General features: G+C 38.9%; 1 protein-coding gene across 4 annotated transcripts in view; it reads left to right on the top strand.

The window, feature by feature from the left end:
- Positions 1–11425, top strand: part of TAFA4 (TAFA chemokine like family member 4) — a 158171-nt gene extending 146746 nt beyond the window's left edge. For 3 of the 4 annotated variants that reach the window (XM_058562691.1, XM_058562673.1, XM_058562682.1), the window contains 3 exons: positions 1193–1258; positions 3259–3342; positions 10045–11425. In XM_058562691.1, the coding sequence (XP_058418674.1) occupies positions 1193–1258; positions 3259–3342; positions 10045–10121 (227 nt within the window). In that variant the 3' untranslated portion in view covers positions 10122–11425. Of the gene's footprint in view, positions 1–1192; positions 1259–3258; positions 3384–10044 lie in introns of all 4 variants that reach the window. The other variant, XM_058562667.1, reaches the window with a different exon arrangement.
- Positions 11426–24849: the final 13424 nt, after the last annotated feature.

The following is a 24849-nucleotide window of genomic DNA, read 5'->3' as shown; positions in this document are numbered from 1 at the left end:
CACTCCATATTTTCTAATTAAATGAAAGAAAATTGGTAAATAATTTTATAAGCACTTGATCGTATATGCTTCCTTCTTTTATTTATTTAAATAAATTTAAATCTTTAAACAAAATACTAGGCAAATAACATTTTTTTTTTTTATAGTTAAGAATTGACATATTTTTCTGTCATGAATGCCTGAATCCATCAATTTTTTTCCCTCAAGCTCCTTTTCTAGGTTTTGGCACCAGAATTATCTTGGGTCCCCATGAGTCCGGTAAGGAAGTACTAGCACTTCTCTGCAGTGATGTTGAGATAATCTGATTCCTTCTATTTCCTCTGCAGGGAATTTGTTCCCAGATTTCTCGCTCACACCTGGATTGGTCTTCTCTTTCAGACTCCTTTCTGTCCCAAATTCTTTCGTCATCCTCTGCCAAGCTGACTCTTCTAGGCTCACACGTTTCCCTGGCTGATTGCACTACCTTGTTCACAGACCTTCCACAGCTCCCCACTGCTGAGAGAATCAAGTCTAATCTTGACTTGGCCTTGAGAGCCCCTATAGGTTGCTTCCCAGACCACCTTCCTCAGCTGAGCGTCCAGCGCTTCCTTGCCCACCCTCACTTCGGCCACACGGGGCTACTGGCTTCCAGGTGGACCCTTCACTGTCCCCACTGCCCCTCCTGCCTTCACTGGGACAAATCACTAGCCAGCTGTCAAGGCTTCCTTTGAATCTTCCATGTAGCTCTGATCCCTCTCAAGATGACATAGGCTCCCACTGCTGAGTGGAAGTAAGTTTGTCTAAGGAAGACTTTTAAAGATAAAAAAAGTATGTTAAATTCAGCTTTAACTCTGTGTAAATATAACTAAGCTCTGTCAACATTTATATAACTTTTCCAGTCCTGCAGATGGTATTTTAAATTGAGGTTTGGGAACCATCCCTTATTTATCTTTTTATCCACCTGGGACCAACCTAAGGTATTCAGAAAACAATGAATGACTGGTCAGCACTGTGAATATGGTCAGACTCGATGTAGCACTTATTAATCTTAACTATTACTGTAAATTGTGGTATAGTAGGACTGCTGGGTAGCGAGTACGAAGATCTAAATTCTAGTACCTCCTCTTTCACTTTACTAACTTGGCAGAAAGCTGTTTTTTTTTTTTTTTTTTTTTTTCCTGGCACCATCTGCCTCTCCTTGCTGCTTCTGAAGGTTGTGGGACAATGAAAAGAGCAACAGTAGGTGCTTTGAAAATGACAAAGCTCATACAGTTTTCAGGTGAGATTGTTGTGATATTTGGGGCTGAAAAGAATATAACCTTCTCAGGCTTCACCCCAGTGTGTCTGTCTACTCCAGTTCAGTGGCAGTCTCTGACAAAATAAATAACCCATTTAGCTATTTCCCTTTCTCAGTGTTGGCACCTTCTGATTTAAATAGCAAATGGTTATCCTCGATCAGTATTTGGCTAGAATCAGGAACGGTGGCTGCATGTGGAGAAGAAACAATGTCTGGCCACTTGAGCCGATAATGAAACTATCCTGTGCCCTCATCATGCCATATTGCATTTTCTCCCATCAGACAGAGTTTTGAATGCACTGGCTTGCTGTTACCTACTTTGGTCGCTGCTTCTATACAAGGAGTTCTTTCTCCTAGAGATCTCAGGTGTGAGGGAGGGGTATGTATTTAAGGGTTGGAGGTGGGCTCTAGCGTTAGACTGCTCCATTCAGATATTGCTTGACTGCTTGCACACTGTGAATTTGGGCAAGTCACTCAAAACCTCTGGGCCTCGGCTATCTCTTCTCTATAAAATACAGAAAGGTAACAATTTTTAACCTCCAGGTTGCAGTGAGATTGAAATTAGAAAAGGCAGGGAAGACAATTAGCAGGGTACCCAGCCCTAAAGAAAAAGTAGCTCTTAGCATTTATAAAGATTTGTTTGAACTTGAGTTTCAGACTTCTCAGGCAGTAGTAGTTAGAAAACAACCTCCAATGGATTGGACTCCATCAAAGTTGGTGTTTCAAAAACAAAAAAACTGGGCTAAACTACCCACCACTTCCAGCCCTGGAGCTCTGTCCTGGACCAGCCCATTGGCTGGGCTCACCTTTAAAAATCAACCTCAATCCTTTTTGTCCTTTGAATCTGTGAGAATAACCAACAAAGTTATTGGTGTCTCTTGACTTCTCTTCATCTGCCTCCAAACCAAGAGAACTGGGGTGCTAGTTTCTGCTTTATAGGCTTAAAACATGACTCGTTTTATTGGCAGGGATGGTGAGGTAAGGAGGAAAGGGAACTCAGAGGTCACCTAACTAGTCTAGTGTATCGGCATGTGAGGGAATACCAGGTCCTCCCATCTTCATTTCACACCTAGTAATTGACTTCAAGTTACTCACCACTTGCTGGAATGGCATGGAAAGATGGACACCATGTATGATGGAAATGTTTACCACTTTTGGTCTTTGCTACTGACAACGAAGAGTACCAAATATAACAACTTTGCAATATCAAGATCCACCATTGTAACCTACAACTAAAGATGATGACCACAATAATAGCATCATTTTCTGACAACATAGTGACTGGCCCCAAGTCAGCCAAGACTTTCACATGGGTTAGCTTTATCCTCTTGATATCCTGGGGCCAGGTTCTGTTTTTATCCCCATTTTACAGATGAAGAAACTGAGGCTGAGAGGAGTTAAATAACTAGTCCAAGGTCACTGAAAAAAAAGTAGCACAGCCACATTCACAGGCAGGCAGGCCCACTGTAAAGCTTGCCAGCTTATTAACTGTATTACCGTTAGTTACCCAAGGGCAAAATAATATTTTATAGGTTATATGGCTAATTGCATTCTTTAAATTTACCTATGGTGAAATAATTCTTATTAGCAGTCTTTTTTTTTTTTTTTTGTGAGGAAGATCAGCCCTGAGCTAACATCCGTGCTAATCCTCCTCTTTTTTCTGAGGAAGACCGGCTCTGAGCTAACATCTATGGCCAGTCCTCCTCCTCCCCCCCACCCCAAAGCCCCAGTAGATAGTTGTATGTCATAGTTGCACATCCTTCTAGCTGCTGTATGTGGGACGCGGCCTCAGCATGGCCGGAGAAGCGGTGCGTTGGTGCGCGCCCGGGATCCGAACCCGGGCCACCAGCAGCGGAGCGCGCGCACTTAACTGCTTATTAGCAGTCTTTGAAGTCAGTTTCCTAATCTATATTGAACTTTACGTTGTCCATATTCGGAGGAAGAAACAGGGTCACAAACGTTTTTTGGCCTTTCTTTTCTAGCTTCCATCGTGATTCAGAAATGGTGGTGTCACATGAATCCTTGTTTGGAAGGAGAGGATTGTAAAGTGCTGCCAGATTACTCAGGTTGGTCCTGTAGCAGTGGCAATAAAGTGAAAACGACAAAGGCAAGTATAGACAAACCACAACTATCACTTACAACTTCAGCACATTATTAGCTATGGGGTCCCTCCTTCATTTTGTCCTGCCATCAAGAGGACAACATGATTTTATGTTGATAAACTTGCTCAGGCAATGCCACCCTATGACTCTGGCCTTCTGAAAAGCCCATTTCCCAGTGTCACCCTTTATGTCAGATTTCATAGAGCAGTGATTTGGCGGGTGAACTTGTTATTTTAGGTAGGGCCACTAAATTCATTGTAGCTCCTTCTAAAGTTAAAGTTTCAGAATTGACAGGCCAGTGTATCATAATAGCATGGCAAGAGTCCATATACAGATGATTCGCTAAAGTAGAAATGCCTACTGCCTGAAAGGAGATTTAATGGTTGAAGACTCTAAATCAAGTCTTACACGTCAACCGTTTCCTCCCCAAATGGTCCTCTTTCCAGTTCTCCCTGTCTCTGAAGGGCACCATTGTCTCTGAAGGGCACCACTGTCTACCCAGTTCTTGAGCCAGAAATCTAACTTCTTCCTTATCTCCCCAGGTCCAATCTATTATTTTGTCCTTAGGCTTGTTTCTCGCAAATCTCTCCATGAGTCTGTGTCACCATACTTACAACCCCTGTCCCGTCCACACTGTGTCTCATCTGGACTATTGAGTTGTTACCTCACATCCGCTCTTGCTCCATTCTGGTCTATTCTCTACACAATGACTACAGTAATTTTTGTGAAATACCAGTCTTCTAAGCTTGTCCACCCCCGAATCTTTCAATGGCTTCTCCTGGCTCCATGGTCCACTAGCCCCTGCCTTCTGGCCCTTAATCGATAACCTGGCAAGCCGTCTCCCCTTCATTCTTTCTGCTCCAGTCTCTGTTGTACCTCTTACTCTGGTGCCTTTGCAGTTGCAAAGGAATGTGCTTCTCTCCTTTCTTTTCTAGTTAACCATTATTTCTTCTGGGAATCCGTCCCTGCTTGGATTCATGTCCCTTGTATCTCTGAGCATTTACCATGCTTACATTTTACCTGGATTGGTATACTATTTGCTTAATACCTAGAGCTTTCTGTCTTAGGGGAGAGCTGTGAAGTCAGGGCCCTTGTCTGTTTTGCTTACCCTGATAGTCCCAGAGCCAGCTAGTGTCTCAGTGACTATTTCTTAAATGGAAATTAATAAAACAGATCATTCTGGGGTTATTAGTATTAGACACACCGGAATGGAGTGACTCTTTAGTTCTGGTTTTTATCTAAGCTTTGCCCCCTTAGGAAGTATAATAATTCTTGAATGGCTTCTCCTCTTGCTTACCTTTCCCCCTTTATGAGTATTTTGAATTACTAAACACTTAGAGTTCTCATTCATCTTCAGTCACTGAGGTCAAAAAGCAGGTGAGTTCTCACCCTAAGTGTGTGTATGAGATATTGTAACAAGCAAGACTTTATAAAATATATATTTAAATATAATGCCATGAATATAATAAAAGATATTAAATCCAAAACATAAAATACTAGAAAGCAAGATTTTATAATAAATTTTAAATTAAATGTAAATTTTAGCTGACATTACCATACCCAAATTTATCAATAGTGTAGAAAGTCAGTTGATTAGTTCCTTATTATCTGGTTAAAAATCAAAATTTTGGGGCCGGCCTGGTGACACAGCGGTTAAGTGCGCATGCTCCACTTCGGCGGCCCAGGGATCACGGGTTCGGATCCTGGGCGTGCACCAATGCACCGCTTGTCAAGCCATGCTGTGGCAGCGTCCCATATAAAGTGGAGGAAGATGGGCATGGATGTTAGCTCCAGGCCAGCCTTCCTCAGCAAAAAAAAAAAAAAAATCAACACAAGAGAGGAGGATTGGCATTGGATGTTAGCTCAGGGCTGACCTTCCTCACACACACAAAAAATCAAAATTTCAAAATCAAGACTATTTTCAACATTAATTACAATTATCAACTAACCTGTCCTTGTTAGTGATATCGAGATGACTAAGATAAATGACCTGATATATGCTTTTATATCCAGGGCAGTGGAAGTTCATGGAGTCATTTAGTGGCGGAGGAAGGAAGTTAACACTCCCATCATTTCTAGCAGCTCCTCTTCTAAGCCACTCCCAATAAACTTCCAATCTGTGTGAACCCAGGTGTGCTTGCTAAACAAACCCTGCCTTAAGATAATTCCACATCCTTTCTCCATAGCCCCTTTCAGCCATTATTCCCTTCCTGAATAAAAATCTCGTAGTTGCCAATGAGGTAGGGTCTTACATCCATCAGTGATAAAATTTTTCTTTCATTGTATTTCTTGTAGACTAAGAAATAACTTTTTGGAAGATTATATTTTTATTGATTCTTACATATAAATATAAAATAAGATCATGAGCACCAGCCAACTGTGTTCCGGAAAAGAATGTGTCTAATCTCTTGCTATAACAGCTGCTTCTCTATTTATGTGCAGTTAGAGAGGGCATTTGCAGGAAGCAAACCTTTAGGGGCATTTGGCTCTGTGTGCTGGGAATATGTGTGCTCTAGCGAAATCCTCAACGGTAGTGACATTTCATTTAGCACTTCGAAAAGTTGAAGAAACATAATACAGGTCCCCAAGCCATCGTGATACTTAGCTGCTTTTTTAAAGAATGATACGCCACTTGAGAATAATCTCGAAGTCGTAAAACTTTGTTTCCTTTATTAATCCAAGTCCGTGTGACTTGAACTGCATAAAACATTTTATGCCTTTTATGGATCTTATGCACATAGAGTAAATTCATCTGTGGAGCTGTGACTGGCTTCCATGAAGAGCTTGGTGCCCACAGAAGCTCTATCTTTTTCTTAAAATCGACACTGACCTTACACCATAGGTGAGACAGAGGTCCCATAAAGGTAGAGCAGTTGCCTCCCTAGAGGGGTATTAACTATATAACAAAATAGTTTCCATTTTCCTTAACAGTTCATGCATAGCAGCAGCAAAACACAGAAAGGCTAAGAAGTAAGACTGTCTGCAGTAAGCCACCTATGTCAGAATTTTATTTTCCATTTAAATGCAAATATGAAAAGAGCTAGCAGTCAATTTGAGATATTAATAATAGCCTTACATGAAGATATGAAAATGAGAGGGGACAATTCCCTAACCAGTCATCTTGTCTTTCCCAAGTATAAAAGGTTGGCATGAACTTTATTCTGCCTGTATAATGTTTAATATCCCCAGAGAGGGTGTAGCTACTACTTTTTTGTGGAAAAATACAACTAAGTCTCTGTCGTCCTGCCTCAATTTTCCTTTTCTTAATTTAATTCCGAGTCTTACTACATATACTGCGCTAAATAATTCTTCTCTATTTGAGTTGTGAGTATTAAGTCTCTTAACAAGTGCACAATGTCTTCTTCACACCAAAGCCAACCATTTGCCAGGGTTTTTTGTTGTTTGCAAGTAGAAGTAAATCGCATTGAATTTTGAAAAATTTTAGATTTTTTAATGTTCTTATTTTTAAAACATCTACTAAGGGTGAAGAGCTATGTCTTTAGAGCAGTAGTTCTCAACGAGAGGCAATTTTGCCCTGAAGGGGACATTTGGCAATGGCTGGGGATATTTTTAGTTGTCACACCTTGGGGAGGGGTGGGGTTCTACAGGCATCTAGTGGGTAGTGGCCAGGGATGTTGCTAAACATCCTAAAATGCACAGGACAGCCCCCATCACAAAGAGTTATCTGGCCCCAAATGTCAACAGTGCTGAGGTTGAAAAACTGTGCTTTAGAGAATATTTTTTTCAGTGGCTCTTTGCAAGCATCCTAACTGTGATTGTCTTACTTCATTTTGTTCTTCCAAGTTCCCATTAAGTGTCTAAATGTTTCCAATATTTCATATTGGAAAACTAAAGGTAAGAGTTAAGAATTTAAACAACAGGCTTTCTTTTCAGTACCTCCCTAATCCTCAAGATCTAAGATGACCAGGTCCTTCTGGTATCTTCCTCAAATGGCTCTGTGTCTGTTGGGCTACCGCCATAGGTCATCCTTATCCTCTTTTACCTCAATGTTATAATTATTTGATCGTATCAGTGGCTACAGAAAAATCATCATGGGAACTTGTTAAAAACACACTGTTTTGAACCTCACTTCTAGGATATTCTGGTAAAGTCAGTCTGTGATGGGGATTAGAAAACCATACTTTTAAAAGGTTCTTAGGGTGATTCTGATGACAAGCACTATGCAGGAACCACTGGTTTAACTGAGCTCCCCACCTGCTCTCTGTTCTTGCCTTGAACTGGCTTATACTCGACTTTCTGTGCCACCAGGGCAAACTCCTTGCCCAGATTCCTCGGCTGCTGAGAGACCATCAGTGGATTCTCATTGGTAACTGATAGAAAATACAGAGTATAAGCACCTTTACTGCCATGCGCCAAATAAGCCATATATTTCCATATCTCATTGCCTTCCTCTTCATCTCCTCCCTCTTCTAAAATTCCACTTGTCTTTCAAGATCTAGATGAGATTGCTCTTTACCCTGATGTCTGGTCTTTCCTGATCCCTACAGCCGGAGCTTGAAATATTCAGGGCACCCTGCCACATGACAGCGGGGCTAATATTGACATGTCAGCAACATTTTATCCACCAACATTCCAAAATAACAATGAACTTTCCATATACAATCAGAAAAATAAAACTTGTAAGGGAAAATAAATCTGAAAATATCTTATCATCCATCTTTAATTGTAGATAGGCTCCAAAATGAGCTGGGCATGGAGAATGAGCTTCCTCAAATGAGATGCTTCTGAGAGTTACATCCTAGAGGTAGATTGATACTTGGCTGTAAAAACTGTTAGGTTATATAGGATGCATGATAGATCCAGAGAGAGCTAAGATGACACTAGCCACCATTTCCTGAGTGCTAACCCCATGACAGGCACTGGGCCATGTACTTCATTTCACGTATTTCATTCACTCTTCACTCTGACTGAAGGGGTGGGTGCTATTTTTTCCATTTAACAGATAAAGAAACCAAGGCAGAGAGAGACAGTCCTCTCCATCTCAGAAGATGACCAACTCCATCCTCTGGTTACTCAATCCGAAGACCTTGGAGTTGTCCTTGATTCCACTTTGTCTTAGATCCTTTATCCTTCTTGTCACAGGTCCTGCTGGCTTCACCTGTCATCACTTCTGCCAAAGTGACCCCTTTAGGTTGACAGTCTGGCCATGCATTCCTTGTCTCATCGTTGTGCCTCAGTCAGAGAAAGGCCCCCTTGCATGGACCCTTCCCTGAACCGTTCTTCCCCCAGATAGTCAGGGATCCCTCCTTTCCTTCAAGTATCTCCTACAAATATCTCCTTTCCCGAGAATCCTCTATATAACAGCAGTCTTCTACCCTCCCTGCCCTAGTCTTTCTTTTCTCCATTATATTGCTTTACTTGTCTCCATAGCACATTTCACCTTTGGACAGACTATTTATTTACCTGTTTTTCCAGCTCTTTCCTCTAGAGTAGGAGTCAGGAAGCTATGGCTTGTGAGCCAAATCCAACTCTTGTCCTGGTTTTTTTTATGGCTTATGAGCTAAGAATGCATTTTACATTTTTAAATGGTTGGAAAAAATCAAAAGGAATATAATATGTCGTAACACATGAAAATTATATGGCATCCAAATTTCAATGTCCATAAATAAAGTATTATTAGAACCCCAGCAGTGCCCATTAGTTTATGTATTGTCTTGTCTGGCTCCTTGCATGGTGTGAAGGCAGAGTCGAGGGGTTGTGACCGTGACTGTATGGCCTGCAAAACGGAAAATATTTACTGTTTGGTGTTTAAAAAGTGTGTCAATCCCTACTCTAGCTGAACTGCATGAGGACGGGGTTCATGTTTTGTTTGCTGTGGTATCCCCAGCACAAATAAAAGAGCAATTATATTGTAGAATATATAAATAAAGGCCATAGGTCAGTTAAAAGCAAATCTTTTTAATAAATACCTGATTGGGTTGAAAGCCCAGGCATGATGGCTATGTTATCAAATATAATTCACTTTGCAAATATTTTCATGGTATAGACATGTTAAAGTCTTATGCTTTTATTTTTCTTTTTCTAGCTGTGTATTGATTATCTAACCTGTAAAATTTCTTAGATGACCAAATCAAACTATAGAAACTGCAGGTGTTTTCTTATATCATAAGTAATGACCCTGGGTGTTTAAAAATGGAAAAAACAACAACACATTTCTTAACGGATGTATGTTTCCACTAAATATGGAAGTTTTATAAAATAACCTATTTTTTAAGATGAAAGTTAACTGCATTAAGAACGTAACAAAGGCAACATTTTGATCTTGACATACACTGATTTTAATCAGCATTCATTTGAAAAAATGTTAGAGCCATTAACAAAGCGTGCTCAGCATGCTTGAGTTAACTTGATGGGCAATGAATGTACCTAATCTGATGCGATTCTTATAACCCCACAAAATTCAAAGCTGGGTTGCATAATACCATGTTGTGGAAGCCTTTGTGCATGTTTTCTTTGCAACCTAAAAGCAAGAAATGTAAAGAATTTGATTTGAACAGCTGATTTGGTGAGGTTGGTTACAGATAAAGGTGCAAAATGCTCAACTCTGTACAAATGACACAGACAGGAATGTACAGGTCCAGTAGCAGGAAGGATTATCTTTGATAGATATGGGATGTGAATGTTCACTTGTTTAATTTGTTTTAGGTAACACGGTAGCAAAGAGAGAGATGTGCTTCAATCTTGGAGGAGCAACGGGATGCAGCGCTCTCTTGTTTGAATGACAGTCCTGGCCAGTGTGCAGGAAATTGTCTTGGATTTCAGCAACATCACATTTGCGTGTGTGTGCTGTGAGGAGTGGCATTCGGTTAACTGTCCCGGCCCTCTCTGCTTTATGACTTTATCACATTGAATTATAACCATGAGCTGCCACGCAATTGACATGCTATGGGGATTCCCAAGAAACATACCTCCGAGAAACTCTGGAGGAGCAAACCAGAGACTTCAAAATGGATCGCCACTGAGGGAATATTTGCTTTTCAGCTTCCTTCCGCCTCTACAAATATATGTTTCACGGGCTCCTCCTTCTGTTCCTCTTTTGAACTTTTTCTTTAGCCCTTGCATTAAAGTGGTTTGAAAGGGGTCTAAATAACAGAACATTTTTGCAGATGTAGATCAGTGAACTCTGATAACTGGTGATGAAAACTTATTTTATAAACTTTGAATAGAAGGACTTATTGTGTGTGCATTTGTATTTTTGCTTTTGGTGGTTTAAAGTGTTTGCATTTTAAGTTCCATTGTCAAGTTAGCAAAAATAAAATGGGAGCATTTTAACTTCAGGGCACCATTTTACCGAGCGCTAAGGAAGCTTATCAACTGCAGTATTTTATAACCAAAGCTCTATCATGACATATTCACAAAAGAAATAAAACCTGTTGGGATTTTTATGGCTGATGTGTAGTCATAGAGGTAAATCATTTAAAATATAAAGCAGTCTCTGTTTAGATCAAGAGTGATTTCTTAGATCCAGTTTCTGTCAAGTATATTAAAATATTTCGTTAACTCCTAGAAAGGAGTCTTTAAATGCAGAATTTTTAAACTGTACATGAATTATTCTTAGCTCTTTTCCTACTTATGTGTTAGTCATCTTATTTCTTTAAATATAAGTAAAATCTGAGTCATTTTTTTTCTTGGTTTAATGATTTTGCAGCAGACATGTCTCCACATATTCTCAGATGCTGTCATACAAAAACATATTACAGATGAAAAGCAACTGACCCGGATTTTAAATGCATAATCTTATTAAAACACATACTACTGTAATATTATGGGATAGATTTTATATATTAAGAAATGCCAAAAACATACTTTCTGCACTAAGTTATCCCGGTCCTTTCACAATTATGGGGAAAAATAGTACTATAATATTGTTTATAGCAGTAACAATTACATCTATTTGATTTTATTCTCTCAGAAGGAATGAAAATTGGCAATATCCATTTGTTTGCTAAATTTGGTTTTAGTTTGACTGATTAGATGCTTACCAGAATTGTTACTCTCATATTAAGTAAAAAATTGATTCTGCTGATAGCATAAGTTTTTGTGATTATTTCATACCGTAAGACTTTGTGTTAACATCCTAGGCTTGCAAATTTTAAATGTAAATGTGAAAAATAATTTTTTAAAAAATAACATTTAACTTTGGGGTTGTTTACTGTATGGCAAACTTGGTACCTATATATAGATCGCCGCTTTGTTTCTTCTCCCAAATCTATGTAGCATTAAAGAGAATTTAAAATCTAGGGAGATTTAATTAAGTTTAGGCACATTGATGATGATTTACGCATACTCTGCTGCCTTTCGTGTAAGACCTTACATTGTATGAAGAGAGAGTTAAAAAAAAAATAAGGTTTTATGGTATATGAAACAATGTCTTAGTTTTTAGCCACACGTCTGATGTTGTACCCTCAATAAGATCAAGTAAAAATGATACTGCTTCACCCTGAGGTACATTTCTGCGGTGTAAACTACTTCCAGGGAATAAATAGTCCATTTGGGAAAATGGCAGATAGCAAAGCTGTCATTTCATCCATTATTGCTTTAAAGTGTACTTTTTACCTAGTTCACAAGTTAGCCCTGAAATGGTGCCTTCTTTGAGAAGCATTTTAATGTTATCATTCCTACTCCTTTCCTGTAGGGAATTGGATAAGAGACTTTTCTGTATTTTTACAGAATTTAAAGCAAAGATACCAAGAGATGTCAGTCATGTCAGCATTAGGCCCTCTACTTGTGACATGTATGGTCTCAACACCCATGAGACCTTCAATTCTTATGTCTTAGAACATGGAGCTGCTCAGCTAGGGCTGTGGGCTCAGCCTGAGTCTCTCCAAAGGGACTAGCCACCTTGTAGGTTTTAGAGCTCTCCCTCAGGTCCCTATCTGCTGCTACAGACCATATGCACCTTGTTAGCACCTGCCCTTGGAAAAGTGGAACTCTATTCATATGTTAAATTCAACAAACAATGAATGAATGAACCTTCCCCAGACCTCCCATGAGTTGTTGGGGGAAATTCTCCATCCTTATACACTAAAATCCATTTTTCTACTCAACCTGGGAAGTCTTTGTGACTATTCCCATATTATAGAAGAGAATTTAGGACCCAGTAAAATTAAACTTGCCCAAACTCTCACAGCTAGTTATTATTGGCAATTATACAATGAGGAGTCATGAAAAAAGATAGGAAATTGTAGATTTATTTTTGAGTATATTTTAAGTAACGTCTATTATTACCTGCTTTATCAGGGTCGGATTTGTTTGTGTCCAGCCCCTGCACTCTGCCACTATCTCAGAATGTGCCAATACACTGATGAAAAACATCATACTGCTAACATTTTAAAATTGGTAAAATATTCACAGTTGGATTTCTACTTGAGTTTGAAAAAGTAACCATATTCTTTATTTATTTAAAGGATACTGTTGGCCTGGGGTAATATGAAAAAAAAGTTGAACGGCTCAGTAGTTGGACTTAGACTATAAGCACCTTTAAGGTTATATATCCCCCTGTGTGCATTGGCAGAACACCAGCCCTTCTCTACATCATCTTTTGTCAGAGGCTACATGAGGGCAGCTGTAGCCCTAGCATGGGTTACGTGGATTTCCAAGGTTTCTTGAAGAAGATGATGCAGCAACTGAGCGCGTATTCTCCCACATCAACGCTATTGGATAGAGAAGAGGCAGTGGCCCCTTCAGTGGGCGGGCACTTTACAGTCCAATGCCATGACTCCTTGGCCAGCTCCCTCACTGGAATTTTTGCCCATACTATGGAATTTTTTTTGGAAAGAATTTGTTGGTGCACAAGCTTAAGAATTGACTCCTGAAAATGTCAATGGAAACAACCTCACCAAAATGCCTATTTCATAGATAAATTCTCCAGGATTGGAAAATGCTTCTTCACAAAATTCTTTATGATGGGCTTCTAGGGACCCACTGACCAAGGATGAATCCAGTGCTAGTCTGGTGACTAACTTCACCATTTAGGGTCTCTCTGAAATAGGCAAAGCAGTATTAAGAGTTTTACCTAAAACACGTGGATTCTTCTACACTAGGAGTTGGCACACTGTGGCTGGTAGGTCAAACCCAGCCTGCCTGGTTTTGTAAATAAAGTGTATTGGAACGCAGCCATGCCATTTGTCATGTATCAGCTCTAGATTTGCACTACAGCAGCAAAGTGGATTAGTTGCGACAGAGCCCACAAAGCCTGAAATATTTACTCTTTAGTCCTTTACAGAAAAGTTTGCCAATTCCTGTTGTACACGGCAGAAGAACAAGTTGTTTTTATGGGTTCATTGGAACACTGTAGGATAGTGGCAAAGAGTTCAGGTGCTGGAGGAACACAAATCGAAGTTTGAATATTGGCTCTGCTCCTTAGCTTTCAAAGCTTTCTACACTCTAAGTTGCAGTTTATCTGTAAAATAGGGATAATGATATATATGCCTCACAGGAGTTTTTTGGTAAGAATTTTGTATCCAAAAAACTCTTAGCATGGTGGTTAGCAAATACTAAACTCTTAATAAAGTTATGCCTCTTGTATGAGTAATTTGTAATCCAAGTCGTTAACACCTGGAACAAAAAGAGAACCAAACAGCAGGCCCTCGTCTCAAAACTGGGGCACAAGGTTTAAGTGGTCACCTCTGACAGAAAACTGGGACCAGATAAGACTAGACCCGAAAGTGTTTTCTCGTTGTTTCAAGTCCCTGAGAACTTTGAGAAAGCAGAGCGAGGACAAACTCAGAAAACTGAAGGAGCGCTGCTTCCCCGTGACCTTGGCTGTCAATTTGGCAGAATGTTGAAAATGCCTGCACTCTCTTCTCTCTCATGGACTAGTAAATGTCTTGGGCCTGTAACATCTATCTCGTGGAAGTCGGAGCACCACTGGAAAGAAAGACGTAGTACGCAGGAATCCTGATTTGAATCTGCAGCCTGCGATGACAGATGCAGCGCGCACACACACACTGTTCTTTCAAGTTATCATGCAAAAAACTCAAGCCCCATCCGGCAGCCATGTGAAAGGAAACAATCATTTTAAGTTACGAAGTAATCTTGTAAACAGAAACTTTGAACAAAAGAGCCCGGTAAATAATTGATGAACAGTTACTGAAGCATGTTGGGCCGTCTTCGTGGTATTGATTTTGGGCTGTGAACAAAGCCGGGCTCTGCAGGCTAATAGTTTAGACCTTTTCTCTCCTGTTTGGTACTATCAATATTCAGAGCCTGCTTACATGTTAGGAATGTGAAGTGATGCTTCTTTTATGTTGTTCATTGGGGCCTTTTCTCTCTATGGATAGGGTCTCTGACCCACCCTTTAATTATCAGCTTTGATTCTCTTAATGAAGGGTTATCAAAATAGTTCATAACACTGAATTATTAATTGAATAACTATAACTAATGATCAAGGAATGAAAGCAAGCAAACGAACTTTGGTCCTCTACTTCCGAATCCTAAATCTACTCTCTATAGTTCAGTTTGGGTCTCTGAACTTTCCTGCCCTCTTTTTGAATTGCATCTCCACCCTTGCTCTGTTACATATATTAAGTTCAACGTTCAGTGTTTTATAGACCATTCACAGACATCATAGAAAATAAAATCATGCCCTTGCTATTTTAGCATTGCAATAACTAAAAAGAAAACATAAAAAATAATCCATAGTTTCTCTCTTAAACACTCCCTCAGACACAAATCAATAGAGCAGAATGCTTAGGTCAGCTCAGTGGGGGCACAGGTTGAAATAGGAATCAGGACAATGCTTTGGAATATTTAAATATTTATGAGTGCTATATATCTCACAGAGAACTGAAACTGATTCTTAACGGCACAGTAAAGAAAGTAGAGTAAAACCACTAAGTCTCAGCTTGAGAAAAAGTTAGTGACAATTCTTGAAACTGTGAAAGTCAGAAAAATTGGTATTTGATGCTGTCGTATGCTATTTCAATCACTGTCTTTGCTGATTCACTACTAGAGCCCAGATGAAGAGTGGAATAGGGGAGATCTTTAAAAGATGCTACGTCTGACATTCTCAAGGGAAAGAGACCTTGCCTGTGGAAAATCAGTGCAGGTGGCTCTGACTTGGTGATGGGGGCACTTGGGCTGTGGTCACAGAGAGTGAAGTAGAAAGAGATTTGAATGTGTTTTTGGAGGCCTCATTTCATTTCTGATTAGAAAAAAGACTAGTGTAGAAGGTCTTCCCCATTTGTTACTCATCTTCCTGTGGTGTAAAGAGAGCTCTGTTACTTTTTCCTTTCCCTCTTGACATCTCAAATGCAAAAAGGGGTCAGAATTGGAGAGGGGTCTGTTCAGGCTCAGAGTAGGGTCTAGAAGGCAGATCTACTCAACAGGAAAATATTTGTAAAAACTGATGAATTTGACTACATAAAAAGCAAAACCTGTGCATGGCGAAACCACATAAAGCAAACTAATGGTCAAACTGGGAATCATATTTACAGCTTATATGGCAGAAAAATTATTAATATCCATATATACAAAGATTTTACAAGCCAGTAAGCAAAAGATGAACACCTCAATAGAAAAGTGAACAAGAGATGTAATAATTCATAAAAGAAGAAATGCAAAAAGGCCAGTGATTTGCAGTTTTTGATGAATAGTTGAGATTGAACAGTCTTTTATGTATCAGTTTGGCCAATATTAAAAATAAGAGAATATTTAACAAGAGTTGCAGGGGTGTAGTGTTACACTGTACGTATTGCATATCAAGATCCTTAGCAGTGTAATACTTCTTGACTCAAGATTTCTACGTATAGGAATTTAATGAATTAAGAGGCCAAGTGGCATGAGCAAGAATATGAATCACAGAATTTTTCATAAGAGCAGAATATCAGAAATCCTAAATAACCATCAAAAGGGGCTGTACTTCTGGTTCTGAGCAAGGTGCATCCCATTTTACTTCTGCTAATCGCAACAAAAATCCCTGGACTAAACACATAAGTCACCTAGCAGAGGACTCAAGGATGGAGGAAAGGCAGACTGGCTAGGGATCTTGGGACTCAAGGAACAACCTAGCAATGAGGTCCTGGGTTTTTTTCCTTGTGTCCTGTGTCCCCCAGCTGGAGTGTTGGAGAAGACTGCAACCCAGAAATGCCAAAAGGTGCAGGAAAAATATAGCCCCCCTAAAAAACCTGCTTTCTTGCATGCAAAGGATGGGAAAAGGGCAACCCAACAGTGTAAAAGCCCTTAACCATACCTGCCTGTTCCTATGTGAACACCATGAAAACCATCTGCAGCCACCCCTTAGCCCAATGGGTACTACAGCAGGGGAGTCTGCAGGTGGAACTCTGTCCTTCATGCCCCTCTCTCACAGTGTGGAGTCTGTCCCTCCCCTGCAGGGCCAGTGGAAGAACTTGGACTTCCACTACCCTCTTGCAGTAGCAAGGAGGTGTGCCTCTGCCCTGTGTAGCTTATGGGCAGAGCCCTGTCTTCAATATCCCCTACAGTAATGAGGCAGCACCCCTTCCTCACAGAACCTGTGGGCAGAACTCTGAATTCCATGTTTCCCACACAAAGTAATGAGGCACTGCTCCTCCCGTGTGGGCAGAACTCCGACTTTTACCCCTACTCCACCACTACAGTTAACGAGAGGGCATCTCTCCCCTATGGAGCCTGTGGGCAGAATTTTGGTTCCATCTCCTCTGCAAGAACAAGATGCCCCTCTGCCAGGTGAATCAGTGAATAAAACCCTGTCTTCTGTCTCTACCCTGCCATAATGAGGCATGTCTTCCCCCTTCCCACCTCCTAGCTACCACTTGGGATATTGTAGGATTGACTCCTGTCATCTAGGTAACACACAAGTGGAGTTGAAGAGAAGAGCACTGCAGAGGCTTTATAAATTAAATTGACATTTGAACCATGATCCACAAGAGTGAGCCAGGACATGCATTTTGAACCTGATAGGTTGACTAGCTCCCAAAATAGAAAATCTAAATGGGAACCAGAGTCTGATTACATAATATTCAAAATATCCAGGTTACAGTCCAAAATTACTCATCATATCAAGAAACAGGAAAATCTCGACTCAAATGAGAAAATATGATTAACAGATGCCAACGTTAAGATGACACAGATGTTGCAATTTTCAGACAAGGAATTTGAAGCAACTGTCATAAAAATACTCCAACAGGCAATTATGAATACTCTTGAAACAAATTAAAAAATAGACTATCTCAACAACGAAACAGAAGATATAAGGAAGAACCAAATCAAAATTTTAGAACTGAAAAATACATTAACAGAAACAGAAAAACCTCTCAGTGGGTGGGTTTCATAGCAGAATTGAAATGAGATAGGAAAGAATCATTGAACTTCAAGATAGACCAATAGAAATCATCCACTCTGAACAACAGAGAGGAAATAGACTGCAATAAAATAAACTGAGCCTCAGGAACTTGTGGTACAATGACAAGAGATCTAATATTCATGTCCTCAGACTCCAACAAGGAGATAAGAATATGGAATTCAAAAAAATACTTGAAAACATGGCTGAAAACTTCCCAAATTTGGCCAAATACGTAAACCTACAAATTCAAGGGTACATGTGAGAACATAAGTTTTTATTTCTCTGGAATAAAAACCCAGGAGTACAATTACTAGGTTGTATGGTAGATGTATGCTTAACTTTATTAGAAGAGTTATACTCAGACTTTTCCCAAGCTGCGGTACCATTCTACATTCCCACCACAATGTGTGAGAGATCCAGTTACTCCACATCCTCACCAGCATTGTACAGATGATTCTTGTTATTCATGGTATCTATGATCTATCAAGACACCATACACACTGAATTAATGAATACCTAATCATTGCTCCTGTGGAAAATCCTATGAGCCTATGAGCCTTTGGTCACAACATTTTCATCAAGTGATCAATACATTACCTTGTTTTATGTATATTTCTGTTTAAAGACACCTTATTTAATATATTAATGTTGACTGATTAACATTGAACGCATGGCCAACAGCGCTATAACTCGCGGCACAATGAAGCTTCTTTAACACATGTTGTCTCCATAAGGCATATCGCAGCCTTTTTATGCTTAGAAGCACTAGCTAGCACTTCAGTACTATGTTTGGGGGCCATCTTAAACAGTGAAATCACCAACAAAAAGCACAAAAATGCAAGAAAGCGTTGTGCTAAATAGACCACATAAAGGACACTCGTTTACGGTATGAGAGCTGAAACAACAAGACAGAGTGTCCCCGGGTTCAACCTCAGCCGGGAACATTCACATTGAGTGACTCAGATTTTTCAACACTCTGTGCAGGCACATGTCTAAATGACTGTGAAAGCACTGTGAATATTGATTTTGAGGTCACAAATAAATTTTAGCAAGTAGACGAATTCACAAATACAGAACCCACAATTAATGAGGACTGATTGTACCGCTATCAATTTTCTGGTTTTGACAATGTACCACAGTTATGTGAGATGTTATTGTTGGAAGAACCTGGGTAAGAGATACAGCAACTTTACTATTTCTGCAACTTCCTGTGAGCCTTAAACTATTTCAAAATAAAAATTTATTAAAAATGGGGAGATAGCTAAATATGTTATGGTATCTCCAAGCAATGGATTATTTCAGAGCCATTAAAATGGTATTGATTTATATTGGAACCCGTATAATCCCATTTTATTAAAATACATGTATAGCTTTCATATATAAATTGTTAAAAAGGAGGATAATGTGTGATTTTAACTTCCTTTTTTTACACTGTCCTTTTTTGAGACAGGTTCACTAATATATTTAATCTCCAGCTGGGCTCCCTTCAGATATTCCCTTCGTTTACCTAGTCCTTTTAACTTAAACCGAGTTGTTATTTCAACGCAGGCAGGACAATCCAGATAGCTAGAAATGACATTCTGTTTGACTGTCAAGACTCTCTGAGATGATCACTCTTTCAATTTGATCTCTCAAATGTGAGTCTCGCCAACCTAGAGACGTCACGTATCAGAATGTTTGGAAAGAGATTGGTGTAGCCATCAGAATTCATCTATTACCTTTCTGCCTGATCCCCTACATTTTAGGTTTTGATGCAAGCCTGAGACACCTTTGGCTCCAAGGTGCAGAAATCGCTAGAGAGAAAAAGGCAACTGTTATCTACTGAGCGCCCACTATGTGTAAGGCACAGCATAGTAGTGTGCCAGTATTTTCCAGATGAAGAGACTGGGTCTTAGAAAAATTGAAAAGCCATCTCGAAACTCACAAATAGTGTCAGAGCTGAGATTCACACCTCTTGCTATGTTCCTCCCTCGTCTTTCTCAGAGGCTTGTAGTTTGAGAGTAAAGGTTAGTAAATAGTAATGTCAAAAACCACAAGTCATTCTCAAGACCTTAAAGCTTGAGCAAAAAAATGCAGAGATGACACTGTAAAAATAAAGCCATATCAGGGTGGTGATATTGGAAGTCAAAAGGAGAGAGATTTGGAACCTAATGCTATAATTAATTTTGTAATTACATAAGACTGTCCAGAACTGGGAATTCTTAAAAGTAAATAAATTTAAATGAGAATTACTTAACTAAAAATTTGATAAGGCACTAATTGATTTTAGTAAAAAGACATTATGCAAAGTGTAGTCAGCAAGACTGCTAAAATGAGGAAGAATGTGTCTTGGAGTTTAATGGAACATCAACCCAATTGCCAAGACGCTGTCTCAGCAGAAAATAGGAGGCAACAGGATGCTATTAGATAGAAGGAGGTTGTTTTTCACTGCTAAAAAGCCGGCAGGGCCTGGGGGGAAATCTCTTCTGGTTTTGCAGCTATGCCAGTGATGACCAATTGCCTTCTGATCTGACTGCCAAACACAGGATTTCCTTTGTTAGTCCAAGGTTTCTTTGGGTTAAAGAAAGGTATCCCTTAAAGCTGGTCCACTACTCCATGCAATGGGCCAGAGAAGTAATGACAAAATCAAGGCCTGAGAGAAAAAGAGGCATCTCTTCATTTGGTCTCCAGTGGAGCCTTGAAGCCATTTATATTTTTCAATTAATATCCTCATTCTACTTTCTCCCAATCTTTCTCTAACAAAGGAAAATTCCCTTTATCTTAAGTTTCTATCTGAAAAGTTCTTCTTGTCAGAAAGAAAGTAAGTACTGTTATGAGCAATATCAAATCAGTTCTAATGACTGTGTTTGGAATAAAATATAGACAGCAGAAGGGCAAATTATAAAATCAACTCTATTTTATGGCATCCCCATGGAGAGACCCCAGTGGTTGTTAAAGCATTTGTTCGTAAAGTGCCTAATGATATATAATTAGACATTTGATCATATGTAACTGTTTGAGCCCTGTTTTAGTTTTTCAACGAACATGTAAAAGCAATAGTAACTCTTTGGTTCAGAGTTTAAAAAACAGGAAGGGTCAAGAAACAAAAACATTTCTTTTACTTTTATTTTCTTTTGATCTTTGGAATATCTGTGGTGTGGTACAGATCAATTGCTAGAGATGCCTTTATACATGCGATGTATTCAACAGGTACGTTTTGATTCAGTCATTCAGAATAATTCTGTGCTCATCTAATGGGAGGTTAAGATAGCACAGCACATCAGCTTCAGTTTCCCTGCAGTTTTCATCCTCCAAATGTATCTGAAATTTAGTTGTCTAGACAGCCCCAAGACACTGAAGGAGACGAGTAGCTAATTTGTCCATTAGAATCTGAGATGTTTTGAAGGGTAGACAGAGATCATTCCCAGGAAACTTGACTCTTCAAATAATAGTGAAAGTTGTTAGTAAAATGGCATGTTGACAATCAAGCCCCACCAGGGTAAATGGATTTCCTTCGGATTTTATTTTTTAACTTTTTATTTTGAAGTAATTACAGGAGTTGCAAAGATAGCAGAGATGGGTCCCTTGTACCTTTCACCCAGATCACCCATTGGTTCCATGCTACATAATTATAGCACAATATCAAAATTAGAAATTTGACATTGGTACCATGTGTGGGTGTATGCTTTTAGATATAAAACTACTCCATTACCACAAAGATCTCCCTCATGCTATCCCTTTTAGTCACACCACCACCCTTGCCACCCACAATTCTCAGTCCTTGACAACCACTAATCTATCCTTCATCTCTATAAAAATTCAGTGTAATGCCCTTGAGATCCATCCAAATTGCATGTGCCAAGAGTTTGTTCCCTTAAAAGCTGAGTAGTATTCCAGGGTATGGATGGACCAAGTTTGTTTAGCCATTCATCTATTAAGGCATAGTTTGATTGTTTCCAGTTTTTGACTATTACAAATAAAGTTGCTTTGAACAATCAATCATGTATAACTTTTTTTTTATTGATGTTTTAATAGTTTTTAACATTATGAAATTTTGGGTTGTGCATTTTTGTTTGTCCATCACCATATATATGACTCCCTTCACCCTTTGTGCCCACCCGCTACCCCCGTTGCCCCTGGTAACCACAATACAGTTTTCTCTGTCCATGTGTTGGTTTATATTCCACATATGAGTGAGATCATACGGTGTCTGTCTTTCTCCTTCTGGCTTACTTCACTTAACCTAATACCCTCCAGGCCCATCCATGTTGTTGCAAATGGGATGATTCTGTCTTTTTTTAATGGCTGAGTAGTATTCCATTGTATATATATACCACATTTTCTTGATCCAGTCGTCAGTCGAGGGACACTTAGGTTGCTTCCACTTCTTGGCTATGGTGAATAATGCTGCAATGAACATAGGGGTGCATAAGCCTCTTTGGATTGTTGATTTCAGGTTCGTTGGATAGATTCCCAGTAGTGGGATGGCTGGATCATAGGGCATCTCTATTTTTAATTCTTTGAGGAATCTCCATACCGTTTTCCATAGAGGCTGCACCAGTTTGCATTCTCACCAGCTGTGTATGAGGGTTCCTGTTTCTCCACATCCTCTCCAACATTTGTTGTTTTTTGTCTTGGTGATTATAGCCATTCTAACGGGCATGAGGTGATATCTTAGTGTTGTTTTGATTTGCATTTCCCTGATGATTAATGATGTCGAACATCTTTTCATGTGCCTATTGGCCATCTATATATCTTCTTTGGAGAAGTGTCTGTTAATTTCCTCTGCCCATTTTTTGATCGGGTTGTTTGTTTTTTTGTTGTTCAGTTGTGTGAGTTCTTTATATATTATGGAGATCAACCCCTTGTTAGATGTATGTTTTGCAAATATTCTCTCCCAGCTGGTGGGTTGTCTGTTCATCGTGATTTTGGTTTTGTTTGTCTTGTAGAAGCTCTTTAATCAATCATGTATAACTTTTGTGTGAACATTAGGTTTTCATTTCTCTGGGACAAATGCCCAGGACTGCAGTTGCTGGGTCATATGGTAAGTGTATGTGTACTTTTTCTTGAGAAACTGCCAACTATTTTTGGAGAGTGGCTGCACCATTTTATGTTCCACCAGCAGTGTATGTGTGATCTAGTCTCTCCACATCCTCACCAGGACTTTATCAGTGTTTGTTTTTAATGTTGAGTTTTGAGAGATCTTTATGTATTCTATATATGAACCCTTTGTCAGATATGTGGTTTGCAGATATTTTCTCTCACTCTGTTGCTTGTCTTTTCTTCACTGGATCTTTCACAGTTTTTGATGGGGTCCAACTTATCAGTTTTTTCTTTGATAGATCATGCTTTTTGTGTCATGTCTAATAACATTTCATCAAGCCCTATGTCCTGAAGATTTTCTCCCATGTTGTATTCTCTAAGTATTATAGTTTTACATTTGAATCTATGACCCATTTTGAGTTAATTTTTCTATAATATGTGAAGTGTAAGTCAAGGTTCATTTTTTGCCTATGGATGTCCAATTGCTCCAGTACTGTGTTGAAAAGGCTACCCTTCCTCCATTGAATTGCTTTTGCACCATTGTCAATAATCAGTTGGCCATACTTATGTGAGTCTGTTTCTGGATTCTCTATTCTGTTCCATTTATCTTTGTGTCTATCCCTCCACCAAATATACAGTCATGATTACTATATAATAAATCTTGATATTGATAGAGTGATTTCTTCTGTTTTATTCTTATTTTTAGCTATTCTAGTTCTGTTGCTTTTCCATATAAATTTTAGAGTAGTCTTGCCTACATCTACAAAAATATGATTGTGTTACACCTGTATATTAATTTTAGGAGAATTGGTCTTTACTAATTGGAGTCTTCCAATCCATGAACATGGAATATCTCTCCATTTATTTAGATCTTCTTTGATTTCTTTGGTCAGCACTGTGTGGTTTTCAGCATACAAGTCCTATACAGGTTTTGATAGATTTACAACTAAGTATTTCATGTTTTTGGAGTAATTGTAAATGGTATTGTATTTTTAATTTTGTTTTCCAAATGTTCATTGGTAGTATACAGAAATACAAGTGATTTTTGTATGTTGATCACGAATCCTGAGACTTTACTGAATTCACTTGTAAGTTCTAGGGGGTTCTTTTTATTGGCAGATTCTTTGGGATTGTCTATGTAGAACATCATGCCATCTGCAAAAAGGGGCAGTTTTATTTGTTCCTTTTTGATATGTGTGCCATTTCTTTTCTTTTTCTTTCCTTATTGTGCTAGTTAAAATTTCCAGTACTGGATTGAATAAGAGTGGTGAGAGCAGTCCTCCTTGCTTTGTTCATGATCTTAGGGAGCAAGCATTTAGTCTTTCACTATAAAGTATAATGTTAGCTGTAGGTGTTTTTCTATATCAATCTGAGGGAGTTTACCTCTATTCCTATTTTTATGAGTTTTTTTTTCTAAATTACAAATAGGTGTTGAATGTTGTCAAATGCTTTTTTATGCATTGACTGATATGATCTTGACATGTTAAAGAAGCTTTAATCTGTTAATAGGGTGAGTTATGTCAATTGATATTTAAATATTGTGATAACCTTCTATCATTAGAATAAGCCCCACTCGGCGATAGTGTATATTTCTTTTCATATATTATTGAATTCTATTTGTAAATATTTTATTAAAGATTCTTGTGTTTATATTCATGAGGGATACTGGTGAGTACTTTCCCTTTTTTGTATTGCCTTTATCTGCTTTGGTATTAGAATAATACTAGTTTCATAAAATGAATTGAGAAATGTTCCCTTCTTTTCTGTTTCCTGGGAGAGATTGCTTAAAGTTGGTGTTAATTCTTCTTTAAATGTTTGGTAGACTTCTCTGGTGAAGCCATGTGGGCTTTGAGATTTCCTCATCTACACCTGTTGGTGTTTCCAGGTTACTGGTTTCTCCAGCACCCAGTCTGAAATATATATGAGGCAGAGAGAAAACCTTATTTTTTTAAAAAGTTGTTATTTCCTCCATTGAATTGTTTTGTCACACTTGTTGAAAATCAGTTGACCAAAGATATATGTTTTTTTTTCTGGTCCCTCGATTCTATTTCATTGATTTTATGTCTATCCTTCTGCCAGTACCACATTGTCTTGATTTGCAGTAAGTTTTGAAATTTGCAAGTGTGAGTCTTACAATTTCGCTCTTC

This window comes from Diceros bicornis, chromosome 2 (genome assembly GCF_020826845.1).
Source record: "Diceros bicornis minor isolate mBicDic1 chromosome 2, mDicBic1.mat.cur, whole genome shotgun sequence".
Lineage (NCBI taxonomy): Eukaryota > Metazoa > Chordata > Mammalia > Perissodactyla > Rhinocerotidae > Diceros > Diceros bicornis.
The sequence above is the reverse complement of the archived record's forward strand: the minus strand, read 5'-3'. Positions and strand labels throughout refer to the sequence as shown.